The sequence below is a fragment of the Leguminivora glycinivorella genome, chromosome 1 (assembly GCF_023078275.1).
Source record: "Leguminivora glycinivorella isolate SPB_JAAS2020 chromosome 1, LegGlyc_1.1, whole genome shotgun sequence".
NCBI lineage: Eukaryota > Metazoa > Arthropoda > Insecta > Lepidoptera > Tortricidae > Leguminivora > Leguminivora glycinivorella.
The window spans coordinates 28,379,571-28,405,978 of NC_062971.1; the positions used below are offsets into that span (position 1 = coordinate 28,379,571).

The 26,408-nt window shown below is 37.6% G+C and overlaps 1 protein-coding gene across 1 annotated transcript in view; it reads left to right on the forward strand.

Annotated features, from left to right (window-relative positions):
- The window catches only part of LOC125229320 (acyl-CoA Delta-9 desaturase-like), a 52,707-nt gene that overhangs the window by 16,495 nt on the left and 9,804 nt on the right, over positions 1–26,408 (forward strand). Inside the window, exons 2-4 of the mRNA XM_048134131.1 lie at positions 810–976; positions 15,087–15,217; positions 23,758–23,963. Of these exons, the coding sequence (XP_047990088.1) occupies positions 829–976; positions 15,087–15,217; positions 23,758–23,963 (485 nt within the window). The 5' untranslated portion in view covers positions 810–828. The remainder of the gene's footprint in view (positions 1–809; positions 977–15,086; positions 15,218–23,757; positions 23,964–26,408) is intronic.

The following is a 26,408-nucleotide window of genomic DNA, read 5'->3' on the forward strand; positions in this document are numbered from 1 at the left end:
TAAGTAAACTAATGTGCGCGAGATAGTATGAAAGATGATTTTTCTGAGATAATTATTTATTGCGTGAACCGATTTTAACCATTTTTCCTCTGTTTAAAAGCAGGTACTTTCATTGTTATTCTGTAAAAAATACAGGTTCAATAAACACCCGCAAGGGTGTTGAAATTGAAAATGTAAATCTGAAAGGTTTTTATAAATTAAAAAAAAAAAGTTTTCAAGATACGTATACGGTTTTATTTTTCCTGTAATATTCATTATAATATCCATGTTTGATAAAAATTTCATAAAATATTTTTTCCACAACAAAAAAATTATAAAAGTAGGTACTTAGGTAGTTTTGATATGTGCAGTTAGAGCTCTTTCTAACGATACCCCAGTTGGCCTAGTAATTTGAAATTTACAGTTTGCCCCCCTTTCAGTTTGACCTTTTTCTACTATTAAAATTAATAAATAAATAAAAAATATACTTTCAATTTCTAGAAGTTTATAATGTTCATAACTATTCCAAATTTCAAGTTGATAGCTTTAGTAGTTCTCGAGATATTTCGTAATGTGACAGACGGACAGACAGACAGACAGACGGCGGCACCAATAGGCGGCACCATCCTTCCAGGGTTCCTTTTGTACCTTTTTGGTACGGAATCCTAAAAGGAACCCATATTTTTTTTTATAAATATGAAAATAAAACCTTTTTATATTCCTGTTTAAGTCGAAACCTCTTCCCCCCCCCCCCCCCCCCCCCATTATCAATGATTATTTAAACTAATTATTCCCATCTTAACTAATATTCCCAAATATTCCCATTGCAGCGCTCACCCGGCGTGCAGAATGGTGAGCATCAGCGAAGCGCCGGCGCAGGACAAGAGCCGAGAGGCCGACTGGCCCTTCGTCCTCTTCTTCATTCACATCCATCTGCTCTCGCTCTACGGGCTATGGCTACTGCTCTTTGAAGTCAAACTGCTGACAATTTTGTTCCGTAAGTAGACAGTATTTTCTCACTCGTCTGCATTTTCACCCAGGACAAGAGCCGAAGCCGACTGGCCATTAGTCCTTTTCTTCATCCACATCCATCTACTCTCGCTCTACGGGATATGGCTACTGCTCTTTGAAGTCAAGCTGCTGACAATGTTATTCCGTAAGTAGACAGTATTTTCTCAGTCGTCTGCATTTTCAACCAGGACAAGAGCCGAAGCCAACTGGCCCTTCGTCAATTTCTTCATTCACATCCATCTACTCTCGTTCTACAGGATATGGCTGCTGCTCTTTGAAGTCAAACTGCTGATAATCTTGTTCCGTAAGTACAGAGTTTCCTCACACATCTACATTTTCTGAGCCATTTTTAAGTACCATGGGAACAATTATTTGTCTCTCATATAAATTGTTAAAGTCCAAATGGCCAAAATGTATGAAGAAACGGTAAATTTGTCTTCGCGATTTCGGGGATGATCTCATAGTAAAGGTTGCTGAGTATGTTCTATGTATATTCGCACCCTAAATTATTGTACGTGAGTAAATAAACAGCCTGTTTGTACATAGGTAACGTCTGTCCTAAAATAGTGTATCGTAATTTACTTTTATTTTATTTTATTTATCGTACCTACTCGTATTTACTATTTTTTGACATTATTCCGGCCAGAGAGCGTCAAATTTCAGGCCGCTGCGCTAAACGAAATTGCCGCTTTCCAGTTCCGTCGAACAGAAAAATATTATACACACCTTGGCTAATAAATAAGAAAGCCACAGATCCCATGTTTGTTGCCCTCGGCTCGGCCGACAATCATATGATCTGAGACATTTTCTTACTTTATTGGGTATTTTCGCGAGAACAATCACCAAAAAAAAATTTTTTTCTGAGCTAGGTAAATTTTATGTCTTTCCTGATCTAGGACAAAAAACAAGAGACAATAAAATGGTCCCAAATTTTTATATTATTTCGCATACTTTCCACTTTGTAACCACTATACTAAGTGTTTGAAAATGGTAACAAAGTGAAAAAAATAAATTTGGGACGCTTTTTTTCACTTAGTAGGATCGAAAGGCTCGTGATTATGAGTAGGCAAAACATTAAATTTACCTATGTATTTTAGAAAAAAATGTTTTTGAATCTTTTTTCGTGGAAATGTGCTATTGGGGGCGTAGCACTACTTAGTTGGATAAACTTTATCGCATCGATGCGTCCCTATCGCACTTACAAATAGTGCGAAAAGTACGGCCTTTTTTTACGTTCAGGAAATGCATTTACGCATGCCATCCGGTCCGGGGGACCAGGGGCGATGACGGACTAACCAGGAGGACTACCGTCTAAAACCACCAACGAATTCCGTCTCCGCCTTGGGTGGAGTGTCGCAGGGTCGCTATAAAGCATTCCACCACGTACAGTCAACCAATTTGAATCCTAGGCCACTGTAGAACATTTGCACAGTAAACGTCAATGTGACTTCTTATGGCAAATAGAACATGATTCAAATGAGACAGGGTTCTAGAGTGGCCTAGGATTCAAATTGGTTGACCGTACACCCTGGCGGGCAGTTCAGTTGGGCAGGCACCCCCATTTGCGTGGGCGTTTAGGCACGGGTACTTCCCCGGAGCACCGCGCAGCCCATTACGGCCGAGGCATCAGGTGCGCGTAGCGCCTGGCTCTGCCGCCAGCCCGTCGACGGCGGAGTGGGTGCGCGTCAGGGTCGTTCTCGCGCGCACGTTCCGCTGTCTCCTTCTGTGACATAACATAATGGCTGAAGGAGACCATCGCCATCCATGCCTCCTCGCTGTCAAGCATAGACCACAATGCTTTGCAGCGAGAGGGCTGTACCTATTATTGCCTGGAGGCTGGCCCGCTGGGGATTATTGCCTGGAGGCTGGCCTGCTGGGGGTTATTGCCTGGAGGCTGGCCCGCTGGGGACGAAAAGGATGGCCTGACGTTATATCGTTTATCACGCGACCATGCTTGCCCACCTTGCCTAGGTATATAATTTAATATTTATTAAAGCGCAAACAACGAGAGTTTATATGTAAACATGGGCTTTTACGTTATAGAAAATAAAAAACACGAAGTATTTAATCATAAAATCTCTTTGATGCATAAACTTATGGATTACGCTCTGTTTTTAAAAGGTATTCGCGTAGAAAAGTACGACTTAGCAATAACGAAGGACACACAACAACAACAATTTACGAACTTCGTCATCGCAAAATGAAATGACATGTAGTTTTAATTTGGCCTGTGTCTTCCGTATCTTGAGGTTACGATGGAGCTTAGTCAATTCATTTAAGAATGTCCTGTACCTAAGTATTGAATACATTTATTAATAGTTACACAAATGTTTTTAATATACGTATAATAATATAAAAAAGTAATATCCTAAAGAAACCCGTTCTGTGCCATGCCGGCTCCAAACGTCCCCATCACGCTAGCAGCGTTACCCCGCTGTATGGCGATGGAGACCTGTTGGACAAGCCATGAAAATATTTATATTAATTTATCTGTATACTTACCTAAATATATTTTGAGTTATCCTTTAACCAATTCGTTAAATTTGATTTAGTATATCGATGAAATCTTCTAATTCAAGGCAATATGTAATTACATTAGGGCATGATTAGGGCATGAGATATGGAAATTTACTCGTAAACTCATTTATATTCAATTTTCTGGATTGTTTGTGTCGTGAAGCAATATCATATTGTAAGTGGATATCCTTGTTTACGCAAACGTTATTAGAATAATTTACATTGCCAGTATTATCCCATTTGTTAAGTGAACTTTAATAATAATAAGACTTTGAAACTGTTGGATACCTAATTCGAAGAAATGAAAAAACGTCAAATCCGATGAATGGGTAGAGTATACACCGTGTCCAATAAGTTCAGTTGTGGGCACCACGGTTAGAAAACATTCCGGGCAACCAGAAAAGTGTTCTTAGGTTCCAGAGCTCACCATCGGTCATGGTGTGGGATACAGTATGTAAGCGAGGTAGACAACCTTCAGTCATCATTATTTTTAAGAGGGCCTCACCCTCTGTCGTTGCAGCATTGTCCAATCGTGCCTATTCTCGGCCTTCGTCTTGACTCCTTGGTATGTGTGGCTACAGCACCATTCCTTAACTTGCGCCATGTATGGTTTTCTAGGTCTTTCTCTGCCTCTCTTCGCCTCGATTTTTCCCTCAAGGATGGTAATGTTGAGTCCTTCGTGTCTGAGTATGTGGCCTATGCATTTAGCTCTACGTTTTTCTATAACGAACATTAGGTTTCTTTTCTCTTTGGCCTTATCTGGAACCTCTTTGTTGGTACGTTTTTCCGTCCAGCTGATCTTCAGCATCCTGCGCCAACACCACCTGCAGCAACACAACCTTCGGTACTTATAGATAAAAGCCTTAAAAAAACCGCCTTCAAAAATAAGCGCATTACAAAACACGGAGAAACTAAAAAGCAAAAAATAATAAACCTTTGAATTCAGATTTCTTATCGGATTGCAATAATCTAAACATCCAAATTATAAACAAATCAATTATTTTTGTAGTCGGTACCAGACCTGTTCGTCGCCTTGTTATTTCCTGTTTGCTCCACCCAGGCTGGCCCCGACTCCAAAAATAATTGATTTGTTTATAATTTGGATGTTTAGATTATTGCAATCCGATAAGAAATCTGAATTCAAAGGTTTATTATTTTTTGCTTTTTAGTTTCTCCGTGTTTTGTAATGCGCTTATTTTTGAAGGCGGTTTTATTTTTTGTTAAAAAGTTTATTTATTTGTTGATTTTTAGTGATTCCTAGTGGTATTATATGTATCGGTCCGAATATATGTACAGTAGTGAAAGAATTATCCTTTAACTCCTAACCATTGAGGAGTTGACCTTCCATCATCAGCTCAGCCACATAAAATTATTACCATCAGGCGTGAATACTGGTGTACTTTTGAAAAATACACTAAAAACATTACATGTGCCTATAACATTTGAAGAGTTCCCTCGATTTCTCCAAGATCCCATCATCAGACCCCGACTTGGTGTCAATGGGACCATCTCGGGGTTATACCCGTTCGATCAAAAAAAAAATTTTGAAAATCGGTCCACGATTCTCGGAGATATCGAGTAACATACATACAAAAAAATAAAAAAAAAAAACATTCAGTCGAATTGAGAACCTCCTCCTTTTTTGAAGTCGGTTAATTAACGTATTTTACTATAAAACCGAGGTTTTGGAGAAAAAAATGACCCAAGGTTAATAAGAATGCTTGGGAATTAATATCATGTGTTCTAAACAAGACGCAGCTCCAGCACATACGGCAAATGACGTTCCAGCGAGGTTTCAGACTAATTTGGCAGTTTTTAAAATATAAAAATAACTGATTATTATATATATTTTTGCTTGTTCCTTGCCTTGCTATTGCCTGTTTGTCCCACCCAACTTTACGCGGGCTGGCCCCGACTCCAAAAATAATTGATTATTTTATAATTTCGATGTTTATTGCATTGCAATCCGATAAGAAATCTGATTTCAAAGGTTTGGGTAGGAAATTGTATCGTCAAATTATAAATCGGTCCAGGGGGTCTTCGAGTAATCGGGGAACATACATAAAAAAGTCCTCCTCCCTTTTTTTGAAGTCGGTTAAACAATTATAACAGAGTTAGCCTACTTAGCTGCGGCCGATAAAAAAATATTAAAGAGAGCCAGTTTAATCCTAAAATACAGTGTTGAGACTTAGATAACCTCACGTTTTAGAATCTTGTAAATGATAGCATTCAATTCAAACCTCTGTTGGTTTATATTTCCGATGATGTTTTTCCACCGTAGAACAGAAAAACAAGATTGCGGTAAAAAACCACGATTTCCCGAGATTTGCGGTGGATAGTAAATTAGCTAGTAAATAACGCGCAATTCCAGACCTAGGCAATTCAACCACATTTCATGCTTCTAATATGTATACCTCCTGCACTAGTACTAGACTAGCCTCCCCGCACGTCCGTGGAGAATATAATAAGTTTAAAATCTTTATTTATACTTTCATTTAGTGCTCTGCCATATTGGAAATAGTAGAAGAAATTGGTCAGATCCGGAAACCGCTACCAACTATTAGTAACGTACGAATTGGGCATTGTACTTGGTCTTCAAAACTGCCGCGAGACTGTTGCGCCGGAACGAGGATATCAAACTCACTCCCACCACGTTGCGAATATTGTGTAACGCGCCAAAAGGCCAAAATATTCATTGCAAAAATAATAGGGTATGAAATGAAAGCCGATTTTTACTGAAATTAATTTGGACTTTTTGTGTTGCAATATGTAGAACAGATTCAGAGAAATTTACTAAAATATCAAAATGATAAATAGTTATTTGTTTTACAAGGGGGCAAAGTACCGTGAAACCGGGCTACATTAGCCCTTTTTTTTGTCAGAGTGGGGAATGCGTTACGCCGTGGCTTGCGTGGGCGACGGCGATGCGACGCATAACGAAATCAAACCTTATCGATATGGAAGTATGAGACGCGACGGCGACGGTCGCGCGACCGTCGCCCACGCAAGACACGGCGTTACGCACCGTCCCCCCAGCCGCGGGAAGGCCTTGATGGGGGGGTGTGTGGGAGGGCTACATTAGCCCTAGGGAATAACTTTAACCCAAATCAAAAAAATGTTTCAATTTGCCATCACGTCTTAGTCTATTGATCAGTCGTAAAAGTTCCAGCTGAATATCATAGATGGCGATGTAAGCGCATAATTGGCCACGGTTCACCCAACCAAGAAAACATTTTCAGACCTGTCAGTCACAGTTGAAGCACAGTATAATAAAGAGTACTATCATACAGTATGGCCACTCCCGCTCCCCGCTGAAAGTGCCGCCCACCCCCTCTCGGTTACCTTACAGTTACCGTTTGTCAATAACGCGAACGCGTTAGGTTGTGCGAAAGTAGCCCTGCAAACTTTCTATTGGAATTTTGATTTTTGATAAGCACACTTTATTATGTATAAATTTTGAAGTAATTTATCTATTTAGCAATATACTCATGCCAAGATCAGAACGATAAACTAATATTAAGATGTGATGGTTACCAAAAATAAAATAAGGTAAACTTTGACCTGAATTACGGGCAACTATGGCCCTGTACCTGAAATTGATGATTAGTTTAGGTACCTCTAGTTATACTTCTTGAATTGAAATGAAGGCTGATTGCAAAATGAGACTGTATTACCTGCTAAGTTGATTTTATGGGAATTTTCATTCAAATACTGTTTTTGTGTTAAATAACATAAACTTTAAAAATAAAAAAAAATAAAAATAAAAATATTTTTATTCTTTAGCACATAAACTGTTTACAGTAGCAGGGTAGATGTCTCTTTTTAAGTATCTGAAGATACTTGTGATAAGAGACACCGCTCTTTCGTAATAGTACTTATCTTAATTAATAAGGTGATACAGGTAAACTTATAGTACTAGATTAGCTATAACTTAACTCACATGCATACTACGAATACAAGAGTTAGAAAATCCTTTTGAATTTACAAAATAAACAAATTACAAACTGAGTTTAGCAGTTCATTTGCGCATTGTGTGCGCGTGTGTGCGAGTGTGTGTGAGTGTGTGAGTGTGTGTGTGTGTGTGTGTGTGTGTGTGTGTGTGTGTGTGTGTGTGTGTGTGTGTGTGTGTGTGTGTGTGTGTGTGTGTGTGTGTGTGTGTGTGTGTGTGTGTGTGTGTGTGTGTGTGCGTGTATGTGTGTATGTGTGTGTGTGTGTGTGTGTGTGTGTGCGTGCATGCGTGGGTGCGTATGTGTATGTGTGTTAGATTGCGTGTTATCTGTGCTGTGTATGCTGGGTTCGAATCCTGGTAAGTCAATTCATTCGTGTGATATATATAAGTAATTGTATGTATTATAATAATTATGTACTATTATCTGAGTAACCTACAACCCAAGGGACTAATAACTACTTATGTCAAGAGATCTTCAATTTCATTATAGCTTTTATCTTTAAGCCACTTTATTAGCATTATCTTACATTCTTTAAGCCTCACAGGGTAAATGTTAATAATTTTATTTACCATGTTATACAACCTAGTTGATTGGGCAGAATACTGTCTTTTTGCATATGCTGTGTTACTGATAGTTACGGGAACTACATTAGGTTTTCTACGCGAAGTTATAGGAATGTTTTTATATATAGTATTTTTATGTTTTTTTAAAATTACATTTAGCACGTACAGTTTTCTTACTGTTAGCAAGTCACAGGTTTCATAAAGTTCAGATGTAGGAAAGGTGAACGGCTTAGTGTACATGACCTTTAAAAGAGCCCTCTGAGCTCTTTCAAGTTCAAGGAATTTAGTTTTTGTGGCCCCACCCCAGATAGGTATACAATATGTGAGAATTGATTCAGCCAAAGCAACATATATTCGATTCAGGACAGTTTTTGGAGCAGCGTGTCTTAGGTTCTTAAACAACCATATTAGTTTGCGTGTTCTAGTCATGATGACATCTGTGTGAACGTGCCATGTTAGCCTTTGGTCAATCATGACTCCAAGGTATTTAGTGTACTCTACTTTTTGTATAAGAGGACAGGCGCAGGTAGAGCTGGTTGCCCCGTTACAGGTATGTATTTTTATCTCAAATGTTGTATCCGGTTGGGTCCTGGTGGATTTTGTGAGACACATGAAATTTGTTTTATTAGTGTTTAGGGTCAGCAAATTGCTTCGTAGCCAACAGGCAATCTTAGAAAGTCCAATTTCCGCGGATTCTCTAGCCTCTTCCCAGGTGTTTCCGGAAAAGACGACTGCTGTGTCATCAGCATAAGAGAAGATAGATGCATTATCAATTTGTAAATTACAGAGCTGGTTAATATACACCAGGAAGAGAGTGGGACCCAAGACGCTCCCCTGCGGAACACCGTATTCAATTTCCATTTCATCACTTAGGTAGTTTCCAATTTTGACTTTTTGAGTACGGTTGCTAAGATAACTACGAAGCAACTGAAGCGGAATTCCTCTTATGCCAATGTTTTCCAGACATTTTATAAGAATTGGGACAGAGACTGTGTCGAAGGCCTTCATAAGGTCCAGGAATACCGTTACGCATTTTTTGTTGTTGTCGACAATTTTAACTATTCTAGAGGAAAGTGCGGCAACGGCATCCTCGGGTGATAGAGAACGTCGGAAGCCAAATTGATTTTTTGATAGAATATTAAATTTATTTAAGTAATTTATTAGACGGTCGTTTATTAGTTTTTCTATTAATTTTGATATTGCCGGAAGTACAGATATGGGACGATAATTTGAGACACAGCCTCTGTCTCCACTCTTATAGATCGGTGTGACTACGGCCTGCTTCAAGGAGTCTGGGAAGATTCCACTCCTAAAGCAAGAATTAGCCAGGTGTGTAAGTAAGGGAACCACAATTGCGCTAGCCTGTTTTAAAAATATAGTGGGAATGCCATCCCATCCAGGAGCACTAGATGATTTTAGATTAGCTAGAAAAATATAAACTTCGTTTGGATCTGTATCATAGAGTACAAAAGAAGAGGATAAGGAAGTACAGGTGCTTGAAGAAGAATGTGATAGTTGACCATTATTTAAAATAATTTCCGCAAGAGATTTTCCTATTTCTGAGAAATAACGATTGACAACATTAACGGCTAGCAGAGGAGTTGCTCCACTTCCCAGCAATTCACAATTGCTACTTGTAGCAGGTTTTCTGTGGGTTATTTCATTTACAGCTCGCCAAAGTGTTTTCGAATTTTTACTTGCTTTTATTAGCTTTTCTTTATCAAATTTGCGTTTTAACTTTTTGATTAGGTTATTTAGAAAATTGCGATATCTTTTGTAGGTTATTTTGAGTGTTATGTTATCAGGGTCCAAGCGAAGCTTTCTCTGCATATCGTTCCTATTTTTGATACAACGGAGGACACCCTGGGTAATCCATGGCTTAATAATGCGGCGACTTGTTGGCACATGGGTAGTTTTAGTGTTAGCTGTAAGGCATGACTTAATTTTATTTATTATAATATTAGTAAGTTGATTAGGGTCATAAACATTGTGTAGCTCAGCCAGGTTGCATTCTGCGAGAGAACTAAGTGCTTTGTCAAAATTGGTTTTAGTCATAGTCTTGAGGTTTGTTCTATTAGGATTAGACCTATTTAATTTTAGAAGAACCATCGCATGGTCTGTAATGCTTGTTTCTAATACAACAACAATGGCGTTTAATTTTGAATTATTATTACTATTTTTTATTATTATATGGTCAAGACATGTCTTATCTCTGGTAGGCAGGAGATGCCCTGGCAGGGCACCATGCATCGCCAACATATTTAAATAATTAAGTCGATTTGAACGTTCGTAGCTTTGCTCGGTAGGTTTAGGAATTAGGTTAATGTTTATGTCCCCAGCTATGATTACGTTTTTGCATGTCAAAATAGATTCTAGGTGCAAATTTAGGCTATTGATGAATTCATCAGCATTGTTTATTGAAGGTGACCGATATATGCCCAAAATTTTTATATCCGAAATTGTTACTTCAAGGCAAGACGCGTGCGTTAGTTTAATTTCTGTGACTTGGACTTTATGAGTATTTTTCACATAAATGACTACTCCGTCATTCTGATTAAGATGATTTGTTGTGGAAAATTGTATGTAGTTTTCTATGGATGGCACAGGTTTATCAGGATGTAATCTGCATTCACTCAGAATAATAAGGTCAATATTGAAATCTAACTGTGTCAAAGTCGTGATGAGGTTGTCTAAGTTACAGTATATACTCCGGATATTTTGGGATATGACATTGAGATCAGTACATGAAAATTGAATATATTTAGTTATGTCTTCGCACTTACATACCATAGTTTGTGCCACCGAGAGTTCATCTAATTCATGAATTGTTGATAAAGTACTGTCCATTATGTTGTATTACTAGAGGCTGAGTTGTTTAGCTTAAATCGTTTTAAGTAGTGTGTGATGTGTGTTGTATATCCGATTAAAAGCAGTTCATTTTTTGGGCATAGTACCTTTGGAATGTGTGTAGCAAGAAATGTGGTTAATGCAATATATCGCAGTTGTATGTTTTCCAAGTGTAGTGGCGATTTGGTGATTTTGGTGTGGTAGATAAGTGTCTTAATTTGTGAGTGAGTAAGTTTAGTTGTTTTTGTCGTATTAGTAGTGGGCTCGAGTTTTGGGCCAGTGTTTGTGAATGTTGTGTTGTTTGTGTATAATTGTAGTAGTGTATTATTTTTGTGACGTGCAAGGTGACTAGGAATACATGCGATATGAGGTAGTGTAATAGTGAGGTAGTGTATTATTAAATATTGAGTCAGTACTGTCAGTACCCAGTTTAGTGTATAAAAAGATACGTCTCGGGTACTAGGAAGACATAAGTTTTGCATGATCGAAACTATTATATTTAAAGTTAGGGGAAAGTGTGGCTTATAACACATATTTAAATTGATTATGCTACCAGGAATACATAGATAATACTTAGTAATTTTGATAATTATTACATTTATTACAAGCAACAGATGATATTTGTTACTTGATTTGTTACCAGGATAACATTCGTTATGAGAAGGTATCATTATTACATTATAACTTTTATAAGTCACTACGTGGAATACGTGGATTAACCTACAAAGGGACACATTTTGAGTACCAGGAAGATATAAGTTATAGAAAAACATAACTGTATAACTTGTTTGTGATAATTTCAGGTTATTATAATACAGGTTCAATGTGATCCTGCTACCAGGAGCGCATAGGTTACACACAGATAAGGCTTGCATTCGCTTTGATATGACAATACATAGAAAAAATATTTTTCTCAAACATGCAATGAAATATTGTCTTTACGTTCCTTAAAATTGGCTGGGAAGTATCGCTTTTTGGGCGCAACAACTCGAGAGGACTGTAAAGGGATTTCATATTATTTTTTAGGCCTAGGCCTGCAAAGTAACTTTTTTAAGCTGTCAGAACTGTCATGTCACTTTTTTTTTTTAATTTTTGTGTGACCTGGATACTTGTCACACTTGACGTTTGAGTGTATTTGTATTTTGTCACTTAATAAATAAAATATTGTCCTTTAGAGCATTTTTTTTTATTTCATTGTATGTTTGAGAAAAGCACTATACATGCCTCGGCGTGAAAACGGATTCCCGGCCTCGTATCCCTATCCGGCCTCGCTCGCACGCTCGCTCGGCCGTATATACCCACTTGGCCGGAAATCCTCATTTTCCCGGCCTCTGATGTAATGTACTAATAATTGTGAAAACCAGTCATGTTTGTAAGAATAAATTTTGTACTTGTGCCTCACTTTTTATCTGTATTACACGGGATGTAGCGTTTTTCCGCACATACACACGACCAAAACTGGTCCAGCAGTAAAGGTAATCTTTGGATTTAGCGAGGTCGCGCGCGAGAAAGTGTAGTCTAGCGGCTTTTGGGGTAAGTTGTTCTGTCACATATATCGGGTTATTTTCCTGTTTGGTGTGTCCTAGGTGCTTAGCACACAGTTTATCGCTAGAGTTTTTCACGTTGTGTTGTTTACACTTCTGAAGGAGGTCCGACTTGGTGATGGATGTGGTGAGTTCTACGACGATAGGACCTGCCTGCCTGCCCTCTTGCTTGGCTCGCACCCTGTATATGTCAGCTATATCGGAGGGTGAGACCACGTGACCAATCGAGTTTGAGAGTCTCATAACCATGTTTACCAAGTCACCGCGGGTCTCTTTTTCAACTTTAGGTACATTTCTTATTTCGATGGTGTTCTTCCTGTTTTCCCTTTGCAGATCCTCGACTTTCTCTTCCAACAGGTTGATGTATTCCTTATCAAAAAGTAATTTTTAGACAGATTTTATGCTTAACTGTCGTCACGAAACTGACAGTGAGTTAATTTTTGTTAACAACTTTCGCTAATTGGGGTATCCCAAATTCTGAAAATGCCCTTATATAAAGACTGTGAAAAATAATTACCTTATTAGACCTAAGTTAAGTAAAAAACGTTGCTTAGATGAAGCTTGATGATTGCCATGTTTATTAACTCTTTGTTACCTAAAAGTATTATTGTTTGTAGCTTAGAAAGGCTATTTATGAAAATGTTTGCAAAATATTTTTGTTGATTTTTTTGTTGCTAACTTTAGAAGTCAATATTTTGTTATTTTTTTCAATAAAACACTAATTTCTGTACCACATGCTTCTTTTTGTGTTTTTCTTACCCTTCGCTCTACTTTCATTGGCCCAATAGACTCTCAATATGCTATTTTATCGACTTTATTATTTAGGATCATAGAAGCCCGCTCCTAAGAACAACATTGGCCCAAAATAAAAAAAAATAAAAAAAATATTAATGAGGATCTTTTTTTTCATTTTATGTTAGGAAACTTACTGGTTATATATTTATCTACCTATTCAAACTAAATTAGTTGTTATATACCAACAACAATAAAAATGACAAAGGGATTTGTAAAAAGTCAGATTATTTTTGGACCAAGTAAACCGCAGTTACGGTAGTTGTTTAACCGCACGTGCCAATATTGATAACCGAGCAAGCGAAAGATTCCAATATTGAACCGCGACCGTAACAAACTTTGCCACCGAGTGAAACACAAAATAAAATTTTTCACCACCCCAACACAAACAAAATACTAACTATAAAACAGCAAATTAAATCAAATCCATCAATTTATGCAATACTTATGATTCAAAATCATCATTTATAGGTAAATTCTACCAGCCAGCTTAAGACATCAAGTTAAAATTTGTATGAAATTACTTTGCACTCTTGTGGATAAAATGCAATTTTGCTATCTGTTTTCGAATAGCACGGTAAGCCTTTAACAGTTGGTGTGGTGAAAAGTATATTTTTATATTTAATGTAATTATATCTCGAAGTGAAAATTATATCTTCTCGTGATGGGATAGATATACCTATGATGATATGATGTATACTTCTTTTGATCAGTCAGGCACATTTTAAAACACATTACTTTAGTACCTAGTTTTACTGGTTGTGTTGGAAATTAAAAGGGTGCGCGTTAATTTTCGGCGAATGCAAATTCGAAGTTGGGGCGAACGGCGAACTAGTTAATAATTACTCTCGCTGGACTATACTATCCAAGTCCAATGTTCCTGGAACGAAACACGAAAGTGAAAATAAAGGATAAACTCCAAAATCAAAACCAATTTTAAACATGAAATCTCTGTTTCAGAAACATTAAGGTTGTTTTCACGCCAACAACCAATACATTTTGTGACATTCTTGTCACGGGCACGGGTACTTCAATAATTTTAATATTTTATTAACAAAGCATGTAATATTCATGTTTCAGGAACCTCTTACGAATATCGTATTTATGTAGTACCTACCTTTAAGTATGATTAATATTGGAGTCCATTTAATTTTGACCATTTACCGGCCCGTACAAAGCGAGGCAATACGCTCGCGCGGCTCGCGCGGCAAACGTCCAATGTACTTATAGACGTGCCTCGGCCAAGCAAAACGCGACTTTCCTGGATCTGTGTAGACACGGCTATACACGGTGTAACACGATGAAACCGAATAATTTTAACAGCGTATTCCTCATCATATTAGAAGAGTAAAATGTCATACATGGATTACTTTTCTGGATTTCGCCTACTTTCAGAGTTATAGGCCCTTAATAAATAACAATTAGGTACTTTTTATTTCTCAGAACAAAACGCTATCTTGATGGCGATGATGCCGTTATCGGACATAATGTAACTATCCTCGTTGATAGATGTCAAAAAATAACTAGTAAGTACTTAACTCACTGCAAAAAAATGTTTATTTGAAAAAAAAAATATATATATATTTTAAGTGCCAATTTTACGAATAACATTTACTTTTTATGTGAAAATATATCCAAAAAAACTAAAAAAAATACACAAAAAATTTTTTTTGTGGTAATTTGCTTGATGTAGTCATATAAAACTTTATCTTTATTTTCCCTCAGAAATGCGTAGATAAAATCATTCAGTTCTACATACACCGTGTAAAAGAAATGTTTAAAAATTATCAGCTCATTTACAAGTACATTCATTTCATGATTAGGCATAAGTACTTATTATTGATTATGATTATCTATGCTGACTGTACTGTTTTTCCCGACAGTGATCACACTAACATCCTGCGCTATCCTGGGTGTGACGACAGGGGCGCACCGGTTGTGGGCGCACCGCACGTACAAGGCCAACACCGGTCTGCGGATCACGCTCATGGTGTTCCAGACCCTGGCTGGGCAGGTAACCAATTTTTCGACTTTATTACAACTAGCAAGCCGCCTTAGCCGCCTATAAAACATTCCTCTTGAATCACATTTATTTATCCGCATCTAAATCCATCACAAAAAATTAAATATCGGAGCATGTATACCTTTTTCTACTGCATATAGGGATAGACAGCGGAAAGCTACTTTGTTTATACTATGTATCGGTAAGTCCACGATTGATACGACCACGGTGGCTGCTTTCAACTCCGTTGTTGTCTCTGGTGCATGTGCTCGCAAGTGGCTGACATAGAGACAATGTTGGCATGGGACATGTGACCAGTGACCACGCCATTTACTTATGTAGTTGTATTGTATTTTTTATAAGAGGAGAAGGTAAAATGCCCGACTCGAATGTACTTGAAATCTTATTACCACCCTCCCTCCACCCACTCACCTCATGTCAAACCTGTAATAAAATACTCCCAAAGAGTAAGTAATCAGTTTTTCCGCAAAGTCGCGTCGGATTCTGATATAGTGTGATTCTAGGTATTGGAAGTAATACAATTTGATTCGAATAGGCTCTTCGTCCGTAGTGTTTTAATAATGTGTTATGAGCAAGCGATACGTAAGTATTGGTTTTGAGTATGAAAATTGGCAGACATGTAAATTGTAAACTCAGGGTGCTTCATAAGTGCATAACCCACTATATGATTGAATTATAAGCATAAGCACTTTTGAAGCATTGCTTGGCTTTGTCTTCTGGATACTACCGTAAGTAATAATTTTCTTGGGAAAATAAATAGGCTGTAAGACTTCGTGAACGACCACAAAATGTATAACAGGTCATGTGATAGTTTAATCACTACATCACTATCATCACTTCACTACATAGTATAAAACAAAGTCGCTTTCTCTGTCCCTATGTCCCTATGTATGCTTAAATCTTTAAAACTACGCAACGGATTTTGACGCGGTTTTTTTTAATAGATAGAGTAATTTTAGAGGAAGGTTTACATGTAGGTATAGTACCCGTGCGCAGCCGGGGCGGATCGCTAGTAAAATTATATCTTGAAGTCAGTGATATCAGCGGGTACAGACGTGAGTGGGAACACATATTCTAGCAAACTACAGAGGTACCTACATGTAATTTCCGACGAGGTACAAAAGGTACATCAGGGGTACATTCCACCATTGTTATCTGAGCACAATAAAGCGAGGTGGTCCGGCTGCAGAGTATCACGCGTTTTTAGTACTTACAGCGTGCGTAGCCGAATGCACAAACGCTCACTAAACGAAACGCTCATAGATATATATCTCTACCGCTCTTGGGTATTGGCGCGACAGAGCCAGACTACCTTTCGCGGCGTTTCGTTTTCGTTTCGCGTCGTAGAAATGCCATTCGGCTACGGGGTCAGATTGCCCTCTGAAGTTTCGACCTGCCGGCATAGCCGAATGGCAATCGTCGACGCCAGACGCCGACAGAAATGCAGTCTAGCTCTGTCGCGCCAATACGCAAGAGCGATAGAGATAGCTACGAAACAGATATTATCGTGAGCGTTTGTGCACTCGGCTACGCACACTGACAAGCAATGAACCACTTCTCGCACTAGTGCGTAAAAAAAGCACCATCTGATGTACTGAAATAGTACATAACGATACAAGTGCGAAAAAAAGGAAGTTCGAAACGAGTGGCGATAAATTAAAACACGACCGAAGGGAGTGTTTTAAATCGACACGATTTTTCCTTTTCGCACGTGTATCGTACGACGTTTTTCAGTACAGATGAGCATCCAAGTTTCGACCTGGCATATAATGAACCACTTCTCGCACTAGTGCGTAAAAAAAACACCATCTGTACTGAAAATATTATTAAGGACGTATTTTAGCGAATAGAACCCATTCTCTAAAAGTCGTTCTCGAAATAAAGACTTGACATACTTTAAATTTTGACAGAAAGTTCAAATTATATTGACAAAGTTTTGTGGATTGGATCCTTTTCCTTCTACGTCCCTGAGTGAATAATTATGTTACGTTTAATAACATAATTTAATTAAGGATCATACTACGCATAAATCAAGGCCTTGATTCAAAAACTTTCTTAGCCAAAAATGAAACGTCATCGTCATCAACTTGACAGATATTAGAATGGATGGTCGAAAGTTAATTGTCATTTTAAGATGAATTGCTTTGGTGCAAATGTTTGCGATTCCGAGGGTTTTTAATACTACAGAATAGACTGTAAACAGTGTAAACTTTCGTGAGACATATATATTATTATTTTATTTTTCGTGAGTGAATATTTAAGTTCATCTACTACTCACATTATTATATCGGTACCTACATCAGCTGAAGTTCACCTGGACGGAAAAATGTACTAACAAAGAGGTTCTAGATAAGGCCAAAGAGAAAAGAAACCTAATGTCCGTTATAGAAAAACGTAGAGCTAAATGTATAGGCCACATACTCAGACACGAAGGACTCGACATTACCATCCTTGAGGGAAAAATCGAGGCGAAGAGAGGCAGAGGAAGACCTAGAAAGCCATACATGGCGCAAGTTGAGGAATGGTGCTGTAGTCAAGACGAAGGCCGAGAATAGGCACCATTGGAGAATGCTGCAACGACAGAGGGCGAGGCCCTCTTAATAATGTAATGATGACCTACATCCGTTTATTTAAATAAATGTTTGTGATACTTTTATAGACATAGTACATATTATAATCACCTAAATAAACATGTTAATGTCCGAACGCCGCAAAAATATATTACACGATCTTATTAGTACAGCTATAAGAGCTTGCCATTTAATTTTACAGTCTTCGGAGAATAACATATTCATTTAGTTATAAATATATTATACACGGTGAAATAAAAAGGACCGTTCAAACTTTGCATAGTGACTTTTTGAATATAATGATAATGAGATATTCGATAGAATCATAATGAACAACTTTTATTATGGGACCAATGCTGAACCGCAAAAAAAATTTGGGTGTTTCATACATGTCCACTGTCATGAATGTCATGATGCCGCTCATTTCTATGGAACAGCCAAATTAGTTTTCGCGATTTCAGCATTGGTCCCATAATAAAAGTTGTTCATTATGACCTCAAAAGTCACTACGCAAAGTTTGAACGATCCTTTTTATTTCACCCTGTATAGTATACAAAGAATGCCAATTATAGGTACCTACACGACCTCACGATCAATTAATTTAATTATACTTTGATTGATGCTTTTCGATGCATTTCCGATAGAATCGCAATAAAACAAATATTACTGCCATTTTGAATTAGCCGAAATTATTGTAAACAAAGGTGTGGCCGGAGTCATAAAAATTTTCCACCATTCGAGGTATTAAAACGGCCCATATTTTACATATTTATTAGAAATCTTTATATATTATTATATTCCACAAATAATGACTCTCATTAAACGGAACTAAATTTTAACACAAAACGTTTTGGTATGTTTATTGAAATTAAAAAACTGTTTTTGTGTGGTAGTTTGTTTATTGCACATGTATCACTATGGAAATGTACCTGGGCGACCAAGTAGCGGTCCGCTAAACATTATTTTTCACCTACTTTCGAGGCTATAGGCGGTAGCCGATTTTAATGATTAAGGGGCTACCTTTGAACGCGCCACGCACCGCGCGCCAGTTGCCTGACGGCTCTCGGACGGAGGGGCTGTGCCGCTCGCTGCGCCGAGCCATTTTTTTTCTTAGAATAGAGAAGCGAAACAAAATGAAATTAAATTATCATTTCATTATTACAAGTGTACATTACATAATTCCTGTTTTAGAACAAAAACAAATTATTTCACAATGTACTATGTGACATGTATTGGCGAATTTTGCCCGTCAGTCGCAAGTAGAATTTGGCCGTGTGGGTTTCATCACCGCTTACGGCTCTCACTGATCAATGCGGTCCTGGTTTCGAGCCCGGGCAGTGGGATATCTTTTTGTGTTTTTTTTTTTCAAAAACGATTAGTTTCTACATTATAAAGGTTTTAATATCTCCCGGTTACAATATTTATGGCAAAATTCATTGTTTCGTATTTTCTCGCTGATGAAAATTATTTGAAGCTTCATATATATGTAAAAGTTTATACAAACGTTGAATTTTATCACAAATATTATACAGGAAGCCTGTATAGTTTACATGTGCTGGCTGTGTAAAAAAAAGCAATAAATAAATATGAAAATGAATACATAATTATTTTATATAAAATACACACAAGCTAAAATGCATGTGCCTTGTAAACGAGCGCGCAGGCATGGTTAGATTTGGTTAGGTATACAGTACCTACTGCGAGCCGGCGCGCGCGCTCGGGTGGGGTCGTTGACCTTGCAACCCCTGCAGGTAGGTTTTAGTTCGCGGCTTCGCGCACATAGCACGAAATGATATAGGTAACAAGGAAAGGTGATATATAAATAAATTTGAACTATTCTTTATATATAACGTGACCATAATACGTACCGTATGCCGCAACTAACAAAAATCTAAATTTGTAGATAGGTGTTCGTAGTTTCCGTTAGAATAACGAAATATTTTAAAATTATATAATTATTACGATCAAAGATACGGTACCTACCATAGAATTTTATCACAAATATTATTCATTTTTAGTTAAAAATATTGTGCCAAATTGTACAGGCTGTAATTTTTATAACAAGTAATATGTTAAAAAATAATGGAACCTGAAAATGTAATATTATATTTCGTTAAATTTTATATAGTTTTGGTGGCTTATGGTTGGTGTCATTTAAATGAATGAATTTCTTAGACACTCCATCCTATTCCGGTTAATAGGTGAATACTATGAGACTTCGTTAAATTAAGTTTTTTACCCGATTTGAAGAGCGTTGGCTTTAGCAGGCTGCTGGCTTCATAGCTGTGGTGGATGATATCCAGCTATTGTCAGAATAAAGTTGAAAGATCATATTATTAAATAAAATCTGCGAACAGCTTCGTTCAGCAGTTTTTGTTGTAGATTTTTTATCGAAAAGTGGTTACTTTGCTTTAAATGCTTAGTAACGGACACTGCATCGACTGAATTCCTAGTAAAGTGGATATTTGGAGACTCATCTACATTATCATTGTTTCATAGGAATCGTAAAGAAATTGCCTTTCAGATAAGGTATAATGTTGGTTACCTGGTAGTGTTGAAAATGATTTAAATGCAAGTTTCGTCAACAGGAATCAAGTTTTTGACAGCAATTTGTCGCCGAATTATTTTCAGCGATCACTTTAATTTTATCTATCTAGTTAGTTGAGAATTGCTTTTAAACATGATTCTAACATAATAATTTTGTGAATCTGGCAATTTGAATGGTGTAATGTATATATAAAGTAAGCTAGAAATTATACAAGAAAAAGCACTCTGAATTTGACAAATCCGTTACGAATCAGGCCTTAAATTGTTTTAAAAATAACCCTTTTCCTAGTGTAGGTTCGTTAGTTACCTTAGAGCGGAAATAGGAGGCCCGCGTAGCGGAGCTCCGTCGGTTTATTGGCGGAACAAAATTGTTTCAAAAAGTAACCCTTTAACTCGTGTAGTTAGTTTCCTTTTGCTAGTTATCTTTTGTCCTTAAAAGCGGATATAGAAATTGTCAACGTCGGCTCCTTGGCGAGACCAAATGGTTTAATAAGTGCCATGAAAATTTAATAAACACTGAGGAAGTTAGTAAGCCAAATTACAAGTTTCGAAAATGCAGACGAAAAAAACATTGCAACATTTTTTATGGGAAACAATAGAGAACCATTTAATGCTATTAGTGAAGAAACACATGGTTATTAAGGTTCACTATTATCTGGCAGAAACTTTTTACGCATATATTTGATTCGTATAATAGTTCTTGGCAGAAGTCATGTTTGGCAGAAACACCTTACGCAGAATATGCTTTGGCATAAATCATTTCGCAGATTTTTGTAATACCGAATCATCTGTTGTCATAATGTTGATGACCATAATATTCTTCTAGTCGAACATTTGCTTTTGCAAATAATATTTGTGCATAATATTTAGGTGGCATAAAGTTGCAATTTGCTATTTGATAGCGAGTTGAATGTGTTGGGGATGCAAGATACCTAACTCTCCTCCTCGCTTCGCTCGTCGTCGTACCTAACGGTGACTCTGGGGCAGTTTTTCTCTTATGATAGCGTGTAATAATTCTGCTAATGTAATATTATGCTATAAGATTATTATGGTACATACAATTATGCTAAATCAAAGTCGACCAAAGTAATGTTCTGTAAAACAATATTCTGCCAAATGTGTCTTATGCATGGTAGTAATAATGCCAACTAAATTTTCTGCAAAATTACCATTCGACTGAAAGTGTTTCTGCGAAACATGTTATGCGAAGTGTGTTTCGGACTAAAATTATTCTACCAGATGAGGGTAACCCGGTTATTAATCGTTATGACTTGTGATAAATCCTTAGATCAATTATTCCGAATAAGTTTATTTCCTTCAACATTATGGATTTGTACATCTATGGACTTTGATTATTATGGCTAATAAATTTTATGACTAACAATACTTATGACTTTCAAAAATCAGAACTACAATTTCTGACGTTTAATTTTATGACTAGTGATAATATGACTAAGAAAAATTATGACGGAAAACGTTATGGATAGTAAAAATCGGACTTAAAAAATTATGGGAACCAATAGAGACCCGTCAGTGGCGCTTCATTTGAATAGCCTCGTGATAGAGGAGCGTTAGAGAGAGAAGAGTGTTTTGAAGACAGAATCGAAGATTTAAAATGTACATAAGTAATAAACAAAATTGATGATGAATTTTGATGTTCTATTCTTTTTTTCACACAGCCAGCCGGCAGCCCATGTGCTGAAAATATTGCTTGTTATAAAAATTACTGCCTGTATAGTTTGGTTCCCTGTATGATATTTGTAACAAAATTCAACGTTTCTATGGTAGGTCGAATCTTTGATCGTAATAATTATCATATAATTTTAAAATGTCTCGTTATTCAAAATGTAACTTATAGGTAGGTACTTGAGTTGTACTGTGCGTGCTAAATATGCAGTCTGCCTGTATGCTGTATGCAGTCTTTCGCCGGCTCGGCGCTGCGGACTACCTACCTCGCAACTCGCAAGTCGCAACGCAACCCCAAACACAAGGCACATGCATTAGCTTAAGTGAATATTTATAATAGGTACCTATATTTATTGCTACGCGTTCTGTTTTATTGCAAAAAAAAATACTTTTTATGTGAACCTACAATTAATTTACATCAGGAAAAACATACAAAACAATGAATCTTGCCATAAATATTGTAAACGGGAGATATAAACCTTTATAATGTAGAAACTTATCGGTTTTGAAAAAAAAAAAAAAAAAAATATTCCTCAGGCCAGAATCGAACCCAGACCATACTAGTACTACACTCAGTCAGTAAGCGGCGTTACAAACCACAGCGCCAAACTCTGCTTATGACTACTGGCCAAAATGCGCTAGTACTTTTCACATTATACATTGTGAAATAAACAATTTGTTTTAGTACTAAAACAGGAATTACATTTTGTTCCGGTTATCGATACGGTCATTGATGATGCCACAGGGCCCTCTGGTTCGAGTTTAAAGGTAATTTTATGATACGTCAATACAACAACATTCATATTGATTATTGACAAAAAAATCTTCCATAATACGACAGCATTCCAGCCGCGGGTAACTGAAGGCCTTGGTCACTTTTCTTTAGTTTACTGCATTTATTTCCGTTTATAATAATATGTTTAGTAGTTTTTCTCGTTAAAAAAAAATTTGCATATTTATAGCATTAAAGTGTATTAGTACCCATACATTCGTACAGGCAACTCCTGGCGCTAGTAGCTTATAGTATTGCGATCTAGTACAAGCAACTCCTCCTAGATGGCGACTTGTTACGTATGGTGGTCTTAATCTCGATCGACGTATCGTATAACAGGGGTGCGGGGAGGGGAAGTAGCGCGATCGAGCGAGGGCATTCAAACGGGGGACCGTCTTAACTGGTATGACAGAACTTCGTCAATTTTGGACCGATTTTTATTTTGACTTGCATCATAATATATAACAGTCATTGTGTGTTTTTTGATTCACGATTTTAGGTGTGTAATAAAGTGATCGTTAATAACTTACTTTGACAGTGACAGCAGTTTGTTTACGTTTATTCTGTTCAATTTGAAATGGCATTATAGTGACATATGAAATTTATATAAATTTACAGTATATAGCGGAAAATAAACTATCATGTTTTTTCGGACACTATTGCATACTTAATTACTATTTCATTAATTTAAAAAAAACGGCTATTGCGATGTCGATGAAATTTACAATATAAGTACATATAAAAAAGATTATTTGGTCAAGGTTCATTTTTAAAACAACTCGTATGCCCTAGTTAGGCAGGGTGGCTGTGGGCCTCAAATAGCAAAATAATGATATGGTGTAATTTTCATACCAACGACTTCTGAGATTGATAAATCCATCCATCTATTTTATATTGTTAGTAGAATTCGCTATTTTGTGTTTTTATATTAAGGAATTGAATATTTTATCATCCAGGGTTCAATATACGACTGGGTGCAGAACCACCGGCTGCACCACAGTACATTCGGCACGGACGCCGACCCGTACAACCACAACAAGGGCTTCCTGTACGCGCACGTGCTCACGCGCATGCGCAAGCTCAGCGCGCACCAGGAGGCGCTCAGAGACGCCGTCGACATGTCGGACCTGCAGGACGATCCCGTCGTCATGTTCCAGAAGAAGTGAGTTTGTAATTGTATTATACCTATATGATAACCACGACACGTTCGACGCGGACACCGACCAACCACGACAAGGGCTTCCTGTACGCGCACGTGCTCACGCGCTTGCGCAAGCTCAGCGCGCACCAGGAGGTGCTCATAGACGGCGTCGACATGTTCGTCGTAATGTTCCAGAAAAAGTAAGATATAAGCTAGCCATACACGTACGGATTTGTCCGCCGGGCAAGCTTCGGATCTGATCCCCGGCTTGCCTGATGGACAAATCCGAGGCGGACATAATTATCCTTGCTATTAACTAAGGCGCGATCCGGCGGGCACATCCGCGCTACACACACACGCGCGGGCAGCCGACGGATCTGCCCGGCCCGTGCCCGATCCGTTGGTTTTGACTGTTTTGAGCACGGGCAGCGCACGGGTACCCGGCCGGCAGATCCGTGTCTATCGCCACACACGGACGGATGTGCCCGCCGGGCACCGGGCACATCCGGCCTGCCGGGCAGATCCGACGCGCAGATCGCTAGCTATAGGGTTTTAGATATTATGAAACCGTAGGTCGGGTCATAAAGAATAAAAATTAACAAGACCAGGCAGACAAGCATGGTCGCGTGATAAACGATATAATGTCAGACCGTCCTTTTCCGATACGATAAAGTTTATCCAACTAGTGTGCTATGTCCGCAAGTGTCGTTGACCGGGAGAGGCAAGCGTGTTTTAGAGAATCTCTGAATGCAGTTTTGTTTCTTTTGAATAATAAAGGAACGTCTCCTGTAAGTAAAATGAGCCTGCTTAAGGATTTAAGGTAGTTCCCCTACAGCGGGCCTAGCCCACTAGCGTGATCAACCTTATCACGTCAGGCCGTCATTTTCACACTACATATTTGTAAGTGCGATAGGGACGCACCGGCGCGATAAAGTTTATCACACTATTGACTACGCCCGCGGGGCCTTCTTATCTTTCCACACTGTATACTTATGTTTTGTTCGCATAAATATGCCAGCATTGAAGCAGTGCATAAAAATATGTCAAGCAAGACCATATCAAAGGCGTGCCGTGGTAATTAAAGGTACGTGGTGAGCCTTTGTCGTAGGTAGGTACGTGGTATGCTCTTGTGTTATAAATGTTATAATATTTTTCCTTCCCGATTTTATCGGGAATTTACCAACCGGAACCCCTGTTATTACGAGTATCTTTTGTTATTGTAAAAATGTGAGCGAGTTTAGTAAAACGTCCCACTTTATCGATTGCTATAAAGCAAATCTCGTATTTATGGTTAGCGACAAAAATGGGACGTTTTACTAAACACTATCACAAATATAAATACATTGTAAATAGTATTTTTATACAATCGTGGGTATAATACAGAGCTTTTCAGTCGAGTACCATGTTTTGGCCTGATAGTAGGTACGTTACGAGAGTGAAAAGCTTAATTATATCACTATTGTATACAATACTTTTTCTATGAGTCATCATCTTCATCATCAATGGACAAAGAATATCAGCATTCAAACAAGTTAAATTAATGTTAATAGCGTCGTTCACCGTTGCATCAACACCGAATTTCCTGGCAACCAATTGTTTGTTATAACTGTCCCTGATTGGTCGATTACGCGAGAGATAAAAAAAATATGTGTTTCAGATGCAGAAAAATTTGCCAGGTATCGGAAATTAGTATAGAACTTGTATGAAGTTCTATTTTTGAAATAACTAAAGTGAACTGTAATGAAATATTATAGTTGACTAAGTGTCAAAGACTATCCAACACTGAAAAGTCAGCACTTAAGGCTGGTTCACACGTATTAAGTTGTCAAGTAATTAACTAAATTTTAACTTAATTTTAAGAGACTTAATTTTAAGTAAGCGTTCACGTAGTAACAGCTAAGCTCTTTAGTCAGCCCGAGATGGACGATCAACAGCGCGTACAAGTTATTAATTCAGTCATTAAATTCGTATTAAGCGAGGTTTTAGATGAACTCAAGGAAGAACTAGACAGGGAAACGAGAGAATCTTTAATTTTTTTTAATTCTTGAGAGTATGTCGATCGGATACTTTTGATCTTTGATAGGTAGGTACCAAAATTAGGTATCGCCATGGCCGACACTATATCGGCAAGCCCTTGTTGTTTAGCTTGCTTATTTCTATAATTAAGGCTTCTTATATTCTTCGATAAACTTTACTGTAGTGTCTTCCGACCACTTCGACATATTCATAAAAGATACTTAAACTCACGAACATACGATCGCAACCGCTCCGCCAAACTTATACAATTAACTAATATTTAACTAAATCGTGCCTGTCCAAACGTGTCAAGTGGTAATTCACGCCCACCCACTTAACCGAAAATAGACGATACTTAATTGCACACTAAATATTAATTTGTAACTTATTACTAAATTGATTGTTTACACGCTTTAAGTCGCTTAAAATTAAGTTAAATACTTGACAACT